This window comes from Lampetra fluviatilis, chromosome 49 (genome assembly GCF_964198595.1).
Source record: "Lampetra fluviatilis chromosome 49, kcLamFluv1.1, whole genome shotgun sequence".
Taxonomy (NCBI): domain Eukaryota; kingdom Metazoa; phylum Chordata; class Hyperoartia; order Petromyzontiformes; family Petromyzontidae; genus Lampetra; species Lampetra fluviatilis.
Genome location: NC_136323.1, coordinates 4540857 through 4560411, shown reverse-complemented (window position 1 = coordinate 4560411; position 19555 = coordinate 4540857). Strand labels below are relative to the sequence as shown.

Here is a 19555-nt window from a genome sequence, read left to right as displayed (position 1 = left end):
GGGTCAAGTGCCACGGGGTGACACTCGAATCGGAGGTGGGGGTCCCCCCCCCCCCCCGCCGCCTCTCTCGGGAGGGCAACTTGAGAGCCGGTGGTGATCGAGTCTCGTCGGGAGAATGATTGATGCCGTGGTGCTGCCACTTCGTTACACGGCACACGCATAGTGCACACGCGACTGTTCCACGCGTCTTCATGTACAAGCCACACGCTACATGCGCACGCGCACGTTACGCAGACAACCGCACGTGTGCACACACGCGCGCACACACAACAAAAACAAACGTCACTCCGTGTAGCCCGAACAGACTGTTGGGGCAAGTGCTGTTAGCGAGTAGCACCGATGAAGGCCGGCACGGCACACGAGGGGGTGGGTGGCCAACACCACGCCCGGCCGCCCTCGTCTCCCCAGTGGCGATGTTTACACATCGCACCAGGTACTCATTTCAGGCTGAGTCGACCTAATGGGAGGCGCACTTAATATTGGCCGCGAGCGGGAATCGAACTCGGGCCACCAGGTTCGTAGCGGAGCGCGCCAATCGCTGCACCCCACACACAACAACAACAACGGCCATTCGCCACTAAGTGGCGGTGAACGTCACCACGGCGCTTGTGCCAGGCTATGTGCACGTCGAGGCCACGTGAAGCGTCGAACGCCCGCCGGCAGGAGGTCATGGAACAGATCCAGGGGGTGCCATGGGTCGACTGACTGAGATGACTGGGGAGCGGTGGTGCAGCGATTAGCGCGCTGCGCTACGAACCCTGCAACCCGGGTTCGATTCCCGCTCACGGCCAACACCGGTGACGATTATCTGAAGCGGTCCCGGGCCCACTCTAGGTCGACTCGGCCTCAAATAAGTACCTGGTGCGGTGTGTAAACATCGCCACTGGGGAGACAAAGGCGGTCGGGCGTGGTGCTGGCCACCCACCCCCTCGTGTGCCGTGCTGGCCTTCATTGGTGCTCGCTAACAGCACTTGCCCCAACAGTCTGTTAAGGCTATACGGGGGATCTTTGCCGATGCACCACACACACACACACACCACACACGTGCGCGTGCGTGCACACACACGCGCGTGGGAGTCCCCTCGCTGACCTTTGTTCTCCGGGGTTCCATCCAGGAGGCCCTGGTACTCCTCCAGCGACGTGATTAGCTTGCATCCTGCCGCGTCCAAGCTCAGCCGCGGCTTCCCTCCCCGACTGCACACCTGTCACGGAGGAAGACGCACGCATGACAAAGGCACCACGCGCCCGGCCGCCTTTGTCTCCCGAGCGGCGAGATTTACAGACCGCACGAGGTGCTGGTTTTTAAGGCTCAGCCGAACTAGGGGAGGCCCAGGACCGGTTCGGACAATCGTCCCATTCACGAACGTGAATGGGACTCGGGTCGCCGGGTTCGTAGCGTAACGCACGAACCGCTGTGTTACCACTCCCCACGCGCACAAAGACAAAGATCCCGCCATATAGACTTCATTAGACTGTGGGGGGGGGCAAGTGCTGTTAACACACGCACACACACACAGGGGTACAGGCACGCACACGGTGACCTCTGAGCAGGAGCGGACACGGCGCATTCCCTTTTGCACGATTCGGTTCCGACGAGCGATTCCGGTCCGCCACCACGAGCGTGTCCACCGTGCGCTGTCCGATCGCCGCGACGAACCGACGGAGGGGGACCGACGAATGGGCCTGCAACCCCTCCCCCCGCGCTCCCTCTCGTTGTCTCGTCCAAACGTGCACCGCCGTGCGATCTCCGTCCGTTCCGCGGCCCGGTTGCGTAATTGACGCGCCGGCAATTGTTTTGTTTCGCTTTCCGCACAAAACGCACTTCGCTTTCGCCAGATCTCCTCCAGCTCTTGAGAAGTTAGCGGCCCACGGTGGGCTTGGCAAGGCGACCGTCTCTGAAAGCGGGGCCTCGGTTGGAGAGTGCACGGAGCCCCCCAGGGAGGTCACTTGAAGGGGGGGGGGATGTCAGGAAATAGTTCTGCGAAATCTGCTTCCAACCGATGCGCTGCTTCTCTGCAAGGGCTCACGCGACGGGGGCAAGGGGGGGGGGGTACAACGACGACCCGCCGTCGATTCCTTCGTCCGACGACGCGACGCCGGGGAGGGGCGCATGAGGCCCGTCGTGTTGTTTGGGAACAGTGCCGAAGGGAGGCTCGTCACAACGTAACTACAGCAGCTAAAAATTATTAAAAATTAAAGATTGAATCTTCGGTGGGGGGGTCACGGTGCGTTGGGTTTGGCGACCCGCACATTTTTTTCCCGAGCCCAGCACACCACATCCAGTATACCGCTCCTCTCTCACCACCGGTGGCTGCGGCCAGCACCACTAGTCACGTGCCACCTCCTCCGGTCTACCACAGAAACCCGGGATACATTAAGAGGGTAATCTCGCCCCCCCGGGGCGGGTAGAGTATAAACAAGGTTGTCAGAGTACGCTGGAAGCTCCGCTTAATTGCTCGGGACTCTGAGAATTCAAAATATGACTTTAATTTACATTCCGCGGGCCCCCGCCACTCGCCATTAGCAAAACGTCAACAAAAGCTTCTCTGTGTGTAACAAACAGGAAGCCGTGAGCCAAACCCCCCTTTCCACCCCGTAGCCGCCCTACCGCGCCTAAAAGCACTTTGCTTACTAAAAATAATTATCGTTATTTACAACACGCAGCGAATCCACTGCTGGATGAAGGCCTCCCCCCCCCCCCCATACCATGTCGGTCATGGGTAGTGGGGTACCCACACTTTACCCCACCACACTTGAAGAGCTGTGGTGCCCAACACATTCATGTGGCTGTTGGGTGAAGAGGGCAGCGGAGTGAAGGGGGAGCGATGGTGGGGGGGGGGGGTTATCACGGCACCTGGGTCGGTCCCGTGACCTCCTGCCAGCGGGCCTTCGACACTTCACGTGACCTCAAACCGCACCTAGCCTGGCTCAAGCGCCGTGGTGACATCACCGCCACTCACTCAACGGTGAACGCCGATTGCCGTCCGCCGTCGTTGTTGTTGCTGCTGCTGTTGGATTTAAGAAACTTGCCCCATCGTTTCAACTGCCGCGCCGGATGATGGGGGTCAAACCGGGACCTCTGGATCACCAGTCCAGCAGCAGCAGCGCCAGCAGTAACAGCTCGATCCCCATGTCCAGCTTCCACTGCGTTGTGCGTACGCCGGATCACACACTCGACGCGTCGGCAAAGTCCGACAGCGACCAACGCCGATGAACATTCAACAAGGAGGTGGTGGAGGAGGCAGAGGAGGCGGCGGTGGCCGACGGCCTCGCCGCCACCGACACACAACGGGGGCTCACGGAGAGAAGACGACAACCCAGGCGGTAGAAACGCGAATGGCGGCAGCAGGAATGTGGCACGTAACAGCGCTCGTCAGCCAGGTGACAAACGCTCTCCCCGCCACCCGTTCCTCGTCTCCAGCGACTGCCGGCAACTTGAAGACCCCCACACAGTGGGCAGATTACAGGCAGCCACGTGCAGCAGCAGCAGCAGCAGCTCAACCACCAACACCACCACCACCACCCTCCTCTTCGAGAGCGGTGGCGTCGCAGACCGCTCGACGCGCAACCAGCGACTTGCGTCGCGTCTGAAAATATTTAAAGGCCCCCCCCCCCACGCCTCCCACACCCCCGCCCCCCCACACTTCCCCCTGCCCCCCAAAACTGCCCCCCACCTCTCCCCCAGTCCTCTCCCGAGTGGCAGCTGTAGCAAGGCGACTGCGCAGCCAGCCTCCATTTGGGCACGAGTCTGGCCAGTAGGCAGCGGCGGCGGCGATCGCAACGCGTCAGCCCCCAAAACGGATTGCGAAACCCGCGTGTGGGATTTCCCCCCTGCCCCCCCCCCCCACCGTTGGAATTTGTAAACCGCGAGACGGCCGGGCGACGAGCGACGCCGCGGAATCGTCGACGTTCGCCGTGGAAGGAACGGGACGGCACGCGAGCGGTTGGTACAACAACAACCGCGGCGATAATAACCAGGGCGGCCTGCCGGGGGGGGTGGTTCCAACCGCCTGGGCCTCACCTGGCTCCGTGCCGCGTCGTCACCGACGGGCAGCGACGATGTGCACAGGACAGCGCTCGCATTCACGCGTCGCCGTCACACACTCGCGCGGGAGAATTTGGTTATTTACCCGGAGACGCGTCTCGGACAGCCCAAAGGGGCTTGATTTATATTGTTTGGCCATTTCCTTTTTATTTTGCGCGTGCGCGCGTATATTTGTGTAAAGATATTTCCCGTATTAAAACGGTCACCGCGCTCGTGTCTCAGGCGTCAAACGGCGCGCGACTCGGAATCGATTATTTAACAAAAAATCGCTCGCGCAAATCACACGGCAGCGTTCGAGTAGTGGCTGGTCCCGGCGGTTATCTACGAACTCGGCAACCTGAGTTCGAGTCCTCCACCCAAATGTGGGAGACTCAGAGCTGTGAACGGTAAAAAAAGAGCACCAACGCCTCAATGCTCATTTCGAGCCGGAAACCCACTTTTGCCTTTATTTTTCACCTGTCAGTGGGGTCACGATAACTCCTGCCGTGTGGATCCGACACGAACGCAACTTCCGGTGTGTGAAGTCTGCGCTGCGCTTTAGGCAGTCGCCCGAGAGGAAACCGGCCGCGCGCTGCTCGAAACGTCGCCCGCCCCCGGTGTGTCATCGCAGCCTACTGACGTTACTAAATCGCTCGTTAAAACGCGTGTTAGGAACTGTTGCGGAATTTGCGCACGTTTGTTTTTGGACGGCCCTATCGTGATTTGTTTTTTTACGGTTTGACACAGACTGCCGTTATCGTTGTCACCACCACCCCCCCCCGTCTCTGCATTGCGCCATCGACCGGCTGACGACCGACCGATTTTGCGCGCACGCGTGGGAGTGAAGACCGGCCACGCTCAATAAAACCCATCAGTTACAATTGACGATCATTTTCAAAACTTGGCACAAATTGTACCGTGACCTCCTACACCCTCGACGGTGACGTCTTGGTGTGAGTTGGGCCTTTTGGTGGGCGGGGGGGGGTAAAGGACAAGGGGCATCATGAGCAGTGTCACGGTAAACGGCGTGCGGTGAGGTCGTTCTGCGGGCAGGGGAGGCAGGGATTGTATTTTTGGAAAAGTGTGGCCTTTGCGAGTGAACGCAGCGTTAAAAAAATTAACCTGTAAAAACAAAGTTTTTCACTATAAATCCTTTATATGCGTGGCGGCTAGAGTCCTCTCGTCCTCTGGCTTGAGATGGCTGCCACCTATGGGTCAGATGATTGCCTGCCACCATTAAGCAATTGGTAATTAAATATAATTTTTTTTCCCCAAAAAGTGTAAAGTCATGGAAAAAAAATTTTCACGAAAATAAATTGTCACGCACAACGAGTCTGTGTGCAAAATGTCAGCTCGATTGGATCACGGGAAGTGGGTTAAAAAACGACCGAAAGATTTGCACGATCGTAAGCGTGCAAGCAAGCAAGTGAACTTAATATAAAGAATTTAAAAATGAAAACGCAACGTAACAGTAACAATAAATAATCTCAACTTGCAAACTGCGCCTTTGAAAAGCCGCTCCCCAAGCGCGACCACGACGGGCGGCACACCGACTGCCGTGGCTACGGCTCAGACGCAGCTATTTTTTTCCCTTTCCCAAATTTAATATTTTTAAGCCGAAAAAGGCACCAACAGGAGGAGGAGGGCGGTGCTGCTTTGAAGTCTCCCACACCGCGCCCCAAACTTAAGTACGATTCTTGACCTTATTCTTAGAATGAATGTTCCGTTTTGCTGTACAGCTTTAAGAAAACATTACAATTGAGACGGAATCATCCTCGTCGGATTTTTGGAAGCGGTAACGAAGGAGAGACCGATGGTACAGTCTAAAACAAGGACCACAATGCACTTCTTCAGGAACTGTTAGTTGAATTTGCATGCCGTTCTAAATTAAAAACACTATTTTTTTATTTGACCAGATTTTTCAGCAGCAACTTGGCCACAACGACCTCCTGTATACCAGGCGAGGTAGTTAACATCTCGGCCACAGCATCGCCCCCCCCCTGGTCTCATCGCAGCCTCAGTTGAAGAGCACAAATGCAGAAACTACTCCAGCTCGTGCAAAATCGAAATGGGGCCTGGAAAACGTTTCCTTAAATGGGGTGAAATATCCGTGCCGATCCACATTTTACAAAAATATCCCTTACGGCTACCAGTAGTGCACCCCCCCCACCCACCATGCCCCCACCCCACGCACCTCCCTCCACTGCCCCCCCCACGCACCTCCCCCAGTCCTTGTACAAACATCTCTTTCCTACAGATTCTGACAACGCCATCGAGTCACTGTGTGGGTGGGGAAGCCTGCCAGGCTACTGCCCCACGGCCAAGTTAAAAAACTACAACAACAAAATCAAATCACCCGAAGGCTCAAGTCGCCGGAGCTCAGAAGCCACAGCACAGCACCGAGACCGCTCTGGCAAGGGTGGTCGACGATTTACTTTCGTCAGCAGATGAAGGCTTCGTCAGCCTCCTCATTCTGCTCGATCTGCGCGCGGCATTCGACTCCGTTGACCGCGGGGTTTTCTCCCTGAGCAACTCGACGTTTCAATGGGGGGAGAGGATCTCTGGCATAGCTGGGTTGTGGTTCCACTCTTCACTTAAATAATCGCGGGTCCCACGTTACAAAGGGTAGCTTCAAATCACCAATTAGGCCGGTTCTCCGTGGTGTTCCGCAGGGATCGGTGCTTGGCCCATCACTTTTTAGCATCTCGGTGGCACCGTTGGGTACTCTGCTCCAACAACATTGGCTTATCCTACTTTATCCTACTGTAATGACAACAGAGCCTGCATGTGGTGTGAGTGGACAAGTGGCCACGGGAGGCAATGACAGGGAGGTCAGCCTACAGTACGAAATAACTAGTGGCCACGAGAGGTAATGACAGGGGAGTCAGCTGTGAGTGCGAAGGGACTGGTGGCCACGGGAGGTAATGACGGAGGAGTCAGCTGTGAGTGTGAAGGGACTGGTGGCCACGGGAGGTATGACGGGGAGTCAGCTGTGAGTGTGAAGGGACTGGTGGCTACGGGAGGTAATGACAGGGGTGTCAGTTGTGAGTGCGAAGGGACTGGTGGCCACGGAAGGTAATGACAGGGGAGTCAGTTGTGAGTGTGAAGGGACTGGTGGCCACGGGAGGTATGACGGGGAGTCAGCTGTGAGTGCGAAGGGACTGGTGGCCACGGGAGGTAATGACGAGGGAGTCAGTTGTGAGTGTGAAGGGACCAGTGGCTACGGGAATGTTCGAGAAGGGAGCGTGGTCAGGCGACGGAAGAGGACGGTGGAGTCTGCCGGTGGAGCGAGCGTCCAGAGTCAGCGAGAATGATCCAGAAGGGGGGGCGTGGCCTCGTGTTGGTATAAAAGGGGGAGATGCGCGGGAGACTCGGGGCTGTTGCAATGGGGGTCTCCGCCCGATGTCACGTGAATGTGTCTTCAATAAAGTGCCATCTCAAGAGAAGTGTCAAGTTGTCATTACACTACCATTGCGATGCAACAGTTTCTTCCGCGCTATCTGCATCACCAACAGTCGTGAATTCATGGTTGCGCCGAAACTCTTTGCTTACAAAAAAGAAATGCTGACAAGACCGAAGCCATCTTCATCGGCCCCCACTCGGCATCTTTCCAAAATTGGCTCGCCTCGTTTGTTGATTGATGGTCACGACGTGTCAGTTCCACACGGGAGGTCAGAAACACTTTGCATTCAGTTCGACTGGTCATCATCCACCTAAGAAGTATTGCCAGGAAGCACCACTTCCTGTCACCTGCTCACCAGCTCACCTTGGAGAGACCGGTCCATGCTTTCTGTGTTACCTCCGACCCAGAGGTCGCAACCGGGTACCCGATACCCGTACCCTACCCGATACCCAGCTACCCGTACCCAGCCGGGTACGGGTACGGGTAGCCGTTTGCGACCCTGGTGCGGCCGGGTACGGGTACGGGTAAGGAATCAAAACCCGTTTGCGACCTCTGCTCCGACCCGACTACTGCAACGCCTCACTGGGTGGGATACCGAGCAAAGTGCTGGGCAGACTCCAGCTGGTTCAGAACGCGGCTGCTCGAGTGCTTATACCACGTGGACTGTTAACGTGAGCACCATTACACCAGGTCCTCTCATCTCTTAATTGGCTACCGGTCAAATTCAGAGTGGATTTTAAGATAATGTTATTAACCTAAAAGGCTTTAAAAGGGGGCTCACACCCCACATTACCTGCAGGAACTAATACATTTATATAATTCCATCAAGGTCCTTAACATCTTCCGATCTTCAACTGCTCAGCACTCCCAGGTCTCTAGCTTGCGCTCCTTTTGGCGATGGGGATTTTGTTAACGTGGCACCCGAGCTATGGAACGCCTTGCCACTTGAAATCAGGCCATCGGAGGTCGGTAGATATATTTAAGTCTGCTTTGAAAATCCATCTCTTTCAAATGGCCTTCCCCTAGATTTGAAGCTTTCGTGACTGCAAGGATTCATATTCTTAGGTTTTTTCGGTAAAGTCACGTAGGGAAATGTTTTAAATTAAAATTAATAAAAGTAAAATAAAAAATAAAATAAAAATCACGACGTTTCGGAGGCAACACAAGCTTCCGTCTTCAGGTGGAACCGTCACAGCACGATAGCTGTATCGTGCTGTAATTTTTTCTTTTACCTACGTGGCTTTACCGAAAAAACCTAAGAATATGGCCTTCCCCTCTTGAGTTTGGTCAATTGCCCTGGCTCCGTTTTTGTTTCCCGCTTTCCACGCATGGCGCATTATTCTTATTGACAGCAGGTGCCGAGCGCCTGGTTAGCACTTGGCTTGGATAGGAGACCGCCTTGGAATGCCAGGGGAGGTTTAGAGTATTTGGGCTGCCTGTTGTATATTTCCACGAGATGGTGAGCCACTTCCGTTGAGCTGTCAATGCAATGGCCAGGTCGCTTCTGGAAAGAGATCTACGTGGGCTCATTGGGGTCTGACCTGGTAAAATAACAAATAGATTGATAATTGGTTTTTTACCCTTTTATCTGGCAACAAAACTGACACCTTTTTTACAAGGAGTCATGTTTGCATAGACCACAATACCTGCAGTCATAATGCAAACAAAAAACACAACTCTGATAATGTATGCACCGTCCTTGAAGTTGATTGGTCCACACCCGAGACAGTTTTCCTTAGAGCCTAGTCTCACATGGTGTTGGACTGCAGGTAGTGGTCTATGCAAACATGACTCCTTGTAAAAAAAAAGGTGTCAGTTTTGTTGCCAGATAAAAGGGTAAACAACCAATTATCATATTTTTTTACTGGCAATTGAGGTTCCAATGGAACAAATAGCTTGTCAAGTTTAGTTTGTAGATGACGATGACGATGATGATGCAGCAATGGAAACTGCCAATCAGTCTCAAAGACAATGCACGTTTTTCTACAAGTAACGTGTGGTCAATGCAGACTTGATTCCATTTGGCGTTAGAACATCATAACACCTCCTGTTTTATTGCCAGAACGGAGTAAAAGCTATTCTTGTTTTTTTACATTCTATGGGTCTCCTTTATTTCTATGGAGTTTCAGGTAGAGGGGGCAACCCCTCCAGCAATGAAAAATGATAGAGGAGTTGTTAGCAAGTAAGGACTTGTCCCTTGCTTTTTATTCGATGCGTGTGCAGCGATGGCGCAGCCATCGATTGACGGTCGAATTCGAACCGTTGAAGCTGTTGATGCCTTCAGGGAAGTCGTGTACTGTATACGCAACTGCGCACAATTCTGTGAGTCACTTATAACTGCTTTGCCGTTACGTATTGCCAATTATGGACTCAGACTATTGTCCTATCATCTCATAGAGTCCCTGGCACGTAATAATATGCGACACAGTGGCAGTGGGGGTCGCAAAATGCCGATTTATTACTAATAAACCCCAATGATCCGATCGAAATTAGGGATTTCGATCGAATCATTGAGGGGGGGCACGTGCCACCCCACCGGCTCCACCAGTGTGTGTATCTCTTTCTTTCCGTGTCTTGTCTATTTATCTCTATGGGTCTCTATGTATCTCCATCGGTCTGTGTAAGAGAGCCACCACTATCCATGTAACACATTTGTAAAAAATATTATTATTCTGTTACAATGGCTGTTCCAGATAATTTACAGATTTGAGGAGTGGATTAACAAAGGACTGTAGAAATTGTTTTTTACCTTTCTATCTGGCAACAAAACTGACACCTTTTTTACAAGGAGTCATGTTTGCATAGACCACAATACCTGCAGCCATAATGCAAACAAAAAACATAACTCTGATAATATATGCACTGTCCTTGAAGTTGATTGGTCCACACCCGAGACAGCTTTCCTTAGAGCCTAGTCTCACATGGGTCGGACCAGATGACGCCAAAAGGACTGTAGAGCCTATATCTGCAAATATGTATTCTTTACGAGTACACGGGGAGAGCACCGGTGAACCGCGATGCAAATTCCAACATTTTTATTACTCGTGAAAAAGTAAAACACGTTTATGAAAAAGAGGAGTCACTTGTTTGGCTGCACTTAAAGTCACCCGCTGACGGAAATCCACAGCAAAGCCCGGAGTAAATATTGAACTCCAGCAGTCACAGCCCCAAGCCAGAGCTCAGACCACCAAAAATATCTCTTTTTTTATTTTACCAGGCAAGGCCGACTGAGCTAGACAGATCTTTTTTTCAGAAGGAGACCTGGCAGGCTACGAACGATAGCTCTACACAAGGTGGCTTATCATCGCGTGGACATTTAGAAGCGGCCGAATACTCGGAATGCACGTTTCTAAAATGTGGAGGGCTAAAACTGGAGGATCCTGGAGAAAAATCCACGCGAGACGCGCAAACTCCAAATATACAGCAGCAGGCGTCAGGGTCGGGATCGAACCCACGACCTCCTGTAGACCAGGCGAGGTAGTTAACATCTCCTAGCCACCGTGATGAGAGACACGCAATCTCCATATATACAGCAGGCGTCAGGGTCAGGATCAAACCCACGACCTTCCGTATACCAGGCGAGGTAGTTAACATCTCCTAGCCACAGTGATGATGATGACGATGATAAGAGAGAGAGAGAGACACGGGATCGAACCCACGACCCCCTGCATACCAGGCGAGGTAGTTAACATCTCCTAGCCACCGTGATGATGATAAGAGAGAGACGCAATCACCAAATATACAGCAGCAGGCGTCAGGGTCGGGATCGAACCCACGACCTCCTGTATACCAGGCGAGGTAGTCAACATCTCGCCACCTCATGCCTCTGGATTGGCTGGGACAGCCGCAGTGGGGCTCGAAAAGTCTGTCCTGGTGTCCACCCCGTGAAGGAATGATATTTGTTCTTACGACAAAAAAAAATTCGTCAAGATTGTTCCCCAGTTTTCTAAAAATTGTTCTGATCTCACTCTCAACTCGGGATGCTTGCCGACCTATGTAGTCTTTGGCAGCTGTGCGTTCCGCGGATTCACGTGTGGAACGCACGCCTGCGAATAGCTGCCAGTAGACTCAAAAGTCATGTACCTGCTGCCAGGAGACTCAAATTGTATGGAGGCAGGGTGTTGACAGCGAGGTGGGCAGGTCCACCCACTGTGTGGGCGGTGCTAGGGGCGGAGTGGGCGTGTCTATGTAATAAGTGGGCGGAGCTAAAGGAGGGAGGGGAGGGGAGGTTGAGCATCCCGAAGATTTGGCCGCCTGAGATTGTTTGATTCTGACAATCTGAAGACGGAACTAGCCAGAGGACTACATTTCGCTGTCACCCCTAAATATATACCAGTAGAGGATGTGATTTCTCAGATTGATGTAGCCCTCAGGAGGCATAGGACACATCCATGCGGATGTAGCAAGAGCTGAAATAGCCACTATTCTTAAGAATGCTAAGGTGATGTAATTTTTATTTTATTTTTTATATTACTTTTATTAATTAGAATTTTTTACCTACGTGACTTTACCGAAAAAACCTAAGAATATGAATCCTTGCAGTCACGAAAGCTTCAAATCTAGAATGTTTGATTCTATTTGTTTATTTATTACGGGTTACAAAGATTTTGAATAAATAACAAATCTACTATTTGATTGAACAGTGACCCCAGCCTCGCGTCATGATCATTGAATGGCAGATGATCATTCAATGCAAGATGTTAACTGCCTCGCATGGTATACAGGAGGTCGTGGATTCGATTCGGACCCTGATGTTTGCGGTATATTTGGAGTTTGCGTGTCCCTCCACATTTCCAATCAACGTCACACGTTCAGAGTATTTGGCTGCTATAAATGTCCACGCGATGATGAGAAGCCACTTCGTGGAGCTATCATTTGTGGCCAGGTCACTTCTGAAAGAGCTGTTTCGCTCAGTGGGCCTTACCGGGTAAAATAAACAGTTTAGTTGAGCAACTGGCTTTCACCTCTACCCGCAGCACAACTCTTGCGCGTCGAGACTTTGAGGTCGTTGCCAATTCCCGCACCCATCACCGCCGGCTGCTTGGCAATAAACATCAGAATACGCGGACGGTCTCTCCCCAGCCGGTTATTTCACTTTCAGTCCCATCGCACACAGTGGATCGCTTCTTCTTTTTTACATTCGCAGCAGCAGCGGCGGGAGTCTTGCGAAAGTCTCTCCCTCTCGTTACTTTGCTGCCACGACCAAATCACTCCCCCCCCCCCACCACCGAATGCATCTGATCCTCGCAAGCTAAGCAGGGGGGGGGAGGGCGAGCCTGGAAAAAACTTCCTTGAATGGGTGACTCCCACCGTGCAAAACGGGTGCTATAGCCCCCCCCCCCCCCCCCGTTAGCAGTGCAGTAAAATCCACTGTTGTACTGAACCTCTACGATCCCCCAACGTCCGTGGATTTTTCCCTCCGGGTCACTCCGGTTTGTCCCCTCCGCATTTAGAATCAACATAACGCGTTTGGAGTGTTTGGCCGCCGCTATAAATGCCCACGCGGTGGCGATAAGCCCACTTCGTTGAGCTACGCAGCGCAGCGGGGGCCTTACCTGGTAAGATAAAACAAAACAAGAGAGGGTACCGCAACACCCACGTTCACCATCAGGTCAAACTAGGAGAGGGTGGGGGCCCCCCTCTGCACCCACATCCCCACCGCCCGTTTTTTCGAGCTAGAAATCATAAAAATCTCAGCTACTTTTTTTCCCCCACGTGGGCTCCTCTTCACGCCCCGTTCGCCACTCGTCCTCTTCCCCCGCTCACCCCCCTCCCCGCACTGCGCGCGTGAATTCAGCCGCGTAACAGAAGCTGCTTAGCCAACACGGCCGCGCCTCCACGCACACACACAGAGCGGCAGCAGCCGCCGCCGCTGCCTCTGAGCCAAGGGCAGACTTGGCGTCCGCGTGAGTCGGCCAGGAGGAGGAGGAGAGAGAGACAGGGTGGCGTGATGACGCAACAACCCCGCGGCTACCGCGCCACCAGCAGCCTCTCCCGCCGCGTGCACCCTACGGGCGAGTCGTCCCCCCCCCACGCCCCCCGCCACCCCGAGTCACGAAGCCGCCGCGGCGTCACGCGGCCGCGATGAGAGACTTGGGGGGGGGGGAACTCGCGCCGCACAAACTTGTCGCTCTCCCACCATTGGAACCTCATTTGCCAGTAAAAAATATGATAATTGGTTTTTTACCCTTTTATCTGGCACCAAAACTGACACCTTTTTTTACAAGGAGTCATGTTTGCATAGACCACAATACCTGCAGTCATAATGCAAACAAAAAACACAACTCTGATAATGTATGCACTGTCCTTGAAGTTGATTGGTCCACACCCGAGACAGCTTTCTTTAGAGCCTAGTCTCACATGGTGTTGGACTGCAGGTATTGTGGTCTATGCAAACATGACTCCTTGTAAAAAAAGGTGTCAGTTTTGTTGCCAGATAGAAGGGTAAAAAAACAATTATCATATCATTATCAGAGTTATGTTTTTTGTTTGTCGCTCTCCGTCAAGCCAAGCGTCGTATCTTTATTTTTTGCGCCACGGGCTTTGGCCTCTCTCTCTCTCTCTCTGGTTGTTCTGCGACAGCCACTTTAGTGCCGAGCGCACAGGAGGTAAGGGAGCGGGGGGAAGGGGGGGTTGGGGACCAGGTTGGTGGTGGAGGGGTTCGTGAAACGGCCGTGGCAGAGACACCGGGCCATGGCACCCTTAGCCGGCACTGCCCGGGGTTTCCCGGGTTCGAATCTGAGATTCTGAGGTCGCTCGTCATTAAACTTTGTGGGCACGCGCAGACACCCAAGGAGGGAGATTCACGCAGACCCAACTGCAACGGCGTTGACAAAGGTACGGGGGGTGGGGGGGGGGGTGAAGTGGGGGTGGATGTCACCCCGCAGGTGCGCCGACCAGAAAAAAAGGTAAACGAAATCCATCCGATTTCGATTTAAAGCTTTCGTGACTGCAGGGATTCATCTTCTTGGTTCTTTCGATAAAGTCACGTAAAAGGGAAGTAATAAAATAATAAAAATAAAACATAATATAATACAATTCTCACGACGTTTCGGCCACAACGCAAGCAGCATTCTTCACCTGAGGACGGCTGCTTGCGTTGTGGCCGAAACGTCGTGAGAATTGTTTTATTATGTTTTATTTTTATTATTTTATTACTTCCCTTCTACGTGACTTTACCGAAAGAACCAAGAAGAGAAATCCATCCGGTTTGAAGCTTTCGTGACTGCAACATTTTTGTTGCTTCACTTGATACAGCAAATCTGGCTGTGACGGTCCCACCTGATGACGGAGACTTGTGTCGCCTCCGAAACGTCGTGATTTTTTATTTTATTTCTATTATTATTATTTTTTACCTACGTGACTTTACCGACAAAACCCTAAGAGTATGACATCCATCCGGGTCAACGCGCACGCACGCACGGCGCTCAACGACCGCTGCAACGAAGAGGGGCCTTCGCTTGCACCGGCAACCTCATTGGCCCCCCGCCCGCCCCCGTGTTTTTCCCACCACAGACGCATTATTTTAGTTAATTACTGACCGGAATTCGATCTCGTAACCTTCCAAGGTTTGAGTCTGGCACTCTCTCCACAGTGCTTTCAAGCGAAGTTACCTTTCATATACGCATTTATACACATTTATATATATATGTGTAGCGAGTTCAACTGAGTCGCAGACGTACTATTCGGAGGCAACACATTTATTGATACCAACACAAAAGGGTTACTGCCCCTTGACCAGGTCACATCCTATGGTAGCGGACCACCCGGCTAACTACACCAATCACACTGGGAGTAGCTACAACGGACAGGACCCCAACCAGGGTCCAGGTCCACGTGTTGGCGATTCTTCCCCGGACGTAGATTTCTTCAGGATGAACAACAACAGCCGGTCCCTCTCGGGGACCCGGCTTCTATCTTCGTCCGTGGCGTGGCCAGCTTCGCCCTTAGCCACGACCACCTCAGAGAACCCTCGAGCAAGACATCGGCCCTGACACGTGACCACCCCTAGCCCCCACCTGGAGGCCCCTGTGTAGACTTTACCGGTCACGTGTCCTTCGGGGTCATCCAGAGTACCATGGCCCTTAGTGACCCCATTCACACGGCCGGCACTCTCACACCCTATCCTGTAGGGGTCGGCACTGCACGCAGAGCGTGGGGCCATCATCCAGCGCTGCCAGTCAGTGCTCACCGAGCCTCTCTAGGGGCGGCATTACACGGTGACATCCGCGATGCCACTACACATGGAAGATGCCGTGCTGTCATTGTTAGCACTCGCAGTGTGAGAGTTGAAACAACAGCAGCGCACGTCTCTTAAAGTAAGTCCCCTCCCTCCCCCACCTCCCCACCCCCCACCCGCCCCTCACCTCCCCACCTCCCCACCCACCCCACCCCTCCCCACCCGCCCCACCAGCCCACGACAGTTCACACACACACACACACCTCACCTCTTTGCTGTCGAACACGTGGACGAGGTAGTCGTCGGCGGTGACGCGGACGTACTTCTCCCTCCACTTCTTGCCGTCCTCGAGCATCAGCAGGGAGCCGTCGCCGACCGGCCGCTCCTTGATCGCTTGCTGCACAGAGGTGGGACAAAGTCATTGTTATGCAAGTCCAAGTCGAGTCGCAAGTCATCAAATTCATGACTCGAGTCTGACTCGAGTCCAAGTCACATGACTCGAGTCCACACCTCTGTTGCTGCATGACGCACGAGGAGCACAAACGCAAAGGGGGGGGGGGGGGGGCTCTCGTTATGCACACGCACCAAGCGCTCGCCCGCAGACGAACCGCGATGCCCCTAAAGCCAATCACGTCGAAAAGAACGTAAACCACAAAAAAAAAATCGCCACGCCAAAAAACTCCAGTCCCATCTTCGCCAGCGGCGGCGGCGTTTTTTTTTTTTCCGGCTGCCCGTCGGACAAAGGCGGTCGCCGCATCGCACGGCGCTTTCAGATGAGCTTCCGCGACCGTCCGGAAAAACGCTCTTCCTTCCAGATATTCGCAAGCCACTGGGAGCTGCGCACTTTAAAAAAAATCACCGTCTAGATTGACAATCTCACTTCTTTAGAACTGCTCGTTGTCCTTCGACCCGCACCTCCGATTACCAAGGCTGGCTACGTACGGCGCGAAGTTCAACGCACGCGCGCACTGGGCAAACTCCGGTCGCCCGTTGCAGGGCTCCGCACGGGAACGCTTTCTGGGGGCAAGCGCTGGAGCTGGGGAAAAGGTTAAGGCGCAGCCCTGCAATAGCCACAGCTCACACCACCACAGGGAGATATCCACTTGCCAGATGAAGGCCTCGCCCAAGCGGTCACCAAAGATCCCCCGTGTAGCCTTAAGACTGTAGGGGCAAGTGCTGTTAGCGAACGGCACCTATGAAGGCCGGCACGGCACACGAGGGGGATGGGTGGCCATCACTACGCCCGACCGCCTTTGTCTTCCAACTGGCCATGTTTTAGGCCGAGTCGACCTAGGGGAGGCCCAGGACCGGTTCAGATAATCAACACTGTTGTTCACCAACTCTGGTTCACCTGGTTTGTTGCGCACTGCGCTAACTACTGCGCCACCGTTCCCCACGCTCACACTCATGCACACACACGCAACAACAGCTGTCATTCGCCAATAAGTGGTGGTGACGTCCCCACGGCACTTGTGCCAGGCCTTTGAGGCTTTGAGGCCACGTGAAGTGTCGAAGGCTCCGCTGACAGTCAGGTGGTGCCATGGGTTGGCCGATTGAGATGACTGGCAGATGTCCCAAGCTGTGCTCCAACTACTGTGCCAACTTGCTTGCACCCACAGGCACACAAAGACAAAGATCCCCCGTATAGCCTTAAGACTGAAGGGGCAAGTGCTGTTAGCGAACAGCACCTATGAAGGCCGGCACGACACACGAGAGGGTGAGTGGCCAGCACCACGCCTGGCCGACTTTGTCTCCCCAGTGGCGATGTTTACACACCGCAACAGGTACTCATTTCAGGCCGAGTCAACCTAGATGAGGCCCAGGACCAGTTCAGATAATCGTCACCTGGTATTGACCGTGAGCGGGAATCGAACTCGGGTCGCCGGGTTCGTAGCGTAGCGCGCTAACCGCCATGCTACCGTTCCCCCACAGGCACACGCAAGCACACACGTGTGTGTGTGCTTGTGGCCAGCTCCCATCTCTCCTGCATGTCGTGGCGAAGGCAGCAACGGAAATAAATGAAATTTGAAAGCCACTTACTGCTGTAGTGATGAGCAATGTGTTGGGAGTCGGACTCCATACTTGAGCACGTTTGGACAGTGCAGGCTGGTTGGTTGGGGCCAAGGACCGGGTTAGCCGCGGCCAGGAATTGAACTCCGGGTTCAACCACAATTACTACTATGCCAGGAAATGATTGCACAATGACATTTCCCTTATTTATCCAGGAAAGCCTCACCGAGTCTCAGGACTCTTGAAAGGAGGTGGCGGTGAACCCCATTGGCGCTGCCGGGTGGACAGAGGTGGAGCAAGGGGGGGCGGAGCGCGAATTTAAGAAACCTGCACCGTTGCTTAAGCTGCCACAACGGGAGATTCAATATCTGGAATGAGGTCCAGCTGAGCTACGAAAACTAAACTCTTCATTTTAGCAGGTAAGGCCCATTGGACTATGAAGTTCTTTTCAAAAGCGGCGTGGCCACAAATGATACGAAGTGGCTTATCATCATCATGTGGAAATCGATAGCAGCCAAATACTCAGAACGCGTGATCGTTGATTCGAAATGTGGGAGAGAAAAAGCACCACCACGGTGAGAGGGAGAGACACGCAAACTCAAAATATACAGCAGGCATCAGGATCGGGATGGAACCCACGACCTCCGGCATACCAGGCGAGGTAGTTAACATCTCCTAGCCACCGTGATGATGATGAGAGAAAGAAAGAGAGACACCGCAAACTCCAAATATACAGGTGTCAGGGTCGGGATGGAACCCACGACCTCCTGCATACCAGGCGAGGTAGTTAACATGTCCTAGCCACCGCGGCGCCCCCAGCTGAACGATCAACAGACCAAGCAAACCGCTCTCGACATCCGCAGGACTCAAATCGCCTGTCCGAGTCTGAACAAATAGTATCACTGCCTGGGATGTAGCTGAAGTCTGACCACGCCCCCCACGGCAGAGCCCCGCCCATTTCCTGCTTAGCTCCACCTACCCGAGCCACCCACAATGGGATTGTAGCAACCAAATCGCGAGGTTGCGCAAACCTACTGGGTAGATCCAACCGTTTGAGAGTCGAGTCTTTTGCGTCTCGCGTTAAACGGGCAACCAGTTTGCAACAACTTTGTTGCATGCAACTCAACCGGTTTCCTCCCTGGCCTGGACCACACCTATGTCTTGACACCTACGGCACCCCCCCCCTCCCTCTCTCCCGACTAACAAAACCCCGAGGGGGCTCACTTGATCGGCCGAGGTCCGCTGGGTTTGTTTCCCACCAGCGCGAGCAACAACAACAACAACCGCCAGCCAAACGTCCTCGACGATGGAAACGCGAAGCAGGAGCAGCAGCAGGAGCAGCAGCAGCATTCCGACATCTGTTTTTCGCCCGGGGGCCAAGGAGAGACCTAGACTCCGCAGGATTTTTTCTCCCAGCCAGTGGGGCCGGCTTCCCGCGAGGGAGCCAAGGCCGGATTACTGACGTGGTTATTGACGTGGTTATTGACGTGGTCGCGGCGCGCGGTGGTGGGAGCAGGGGTGGAAGGAAAGCATGTCCAAGGGCGCAGGAGATAAACGAGGAAGACAAACCATGCAGACGCACGGACTCCGTCCCGCTTTTACGGTCGAGGTTTTTTTTTTTTCCACTGCACGCAGAGTTACCGAGCACACAGGCCCAAAGTGCCCAAGCGGCCAGCAACGAACAGCACCACCCGAAGGTGCAATAGTTCACAAGTAAGAATAATACTCTTAGGTTTATTCGGTAAAGTCACGTAGGTAAAGAATAAGTTGCTCGAGTTGAGCGAAAGTTATTGCTTTAAGAACTTGGGCGAAAGAGATGACGGCAGGGAATTCCAAAGCGTTGTGACCTGCAGTGCGGCGAGTGAGTGGGTTAGTGAGCGAGTTGAGTGAGTAAGGTGGTGAGCGAGTGAGTTAGTGAGCGAGTTGATGAGTAAGGGGG

General features: G+C 53.5%; 1 protein-coding gene across 1 annotated transcript in view; it reads right to left on the bottom strand.

Moving 5' to 3' along the window:
• The window catches only part of LOC144948479 (protein Niban 2-like), a 68617-nt gene that overhangs the window by 17216 nt on the left and 31846 nt on the right, over positions 1-19555 (bottom strand). Inside the window, exons 3-4 of the mRNA XM_078877977.1 lie at positions 15875-16003; positions 1091-1202 (exon numbers count right to left, since the gene is read on the bottom strand). Coding sequence (XP_078734103.1) covers positions 1091-1202; positions 15875-16003 — 241 coding nt within the window. The remainder of the gene's footprint in view (positions 1-1090; positions 1203-15874; positions 16004-19555) is intronic.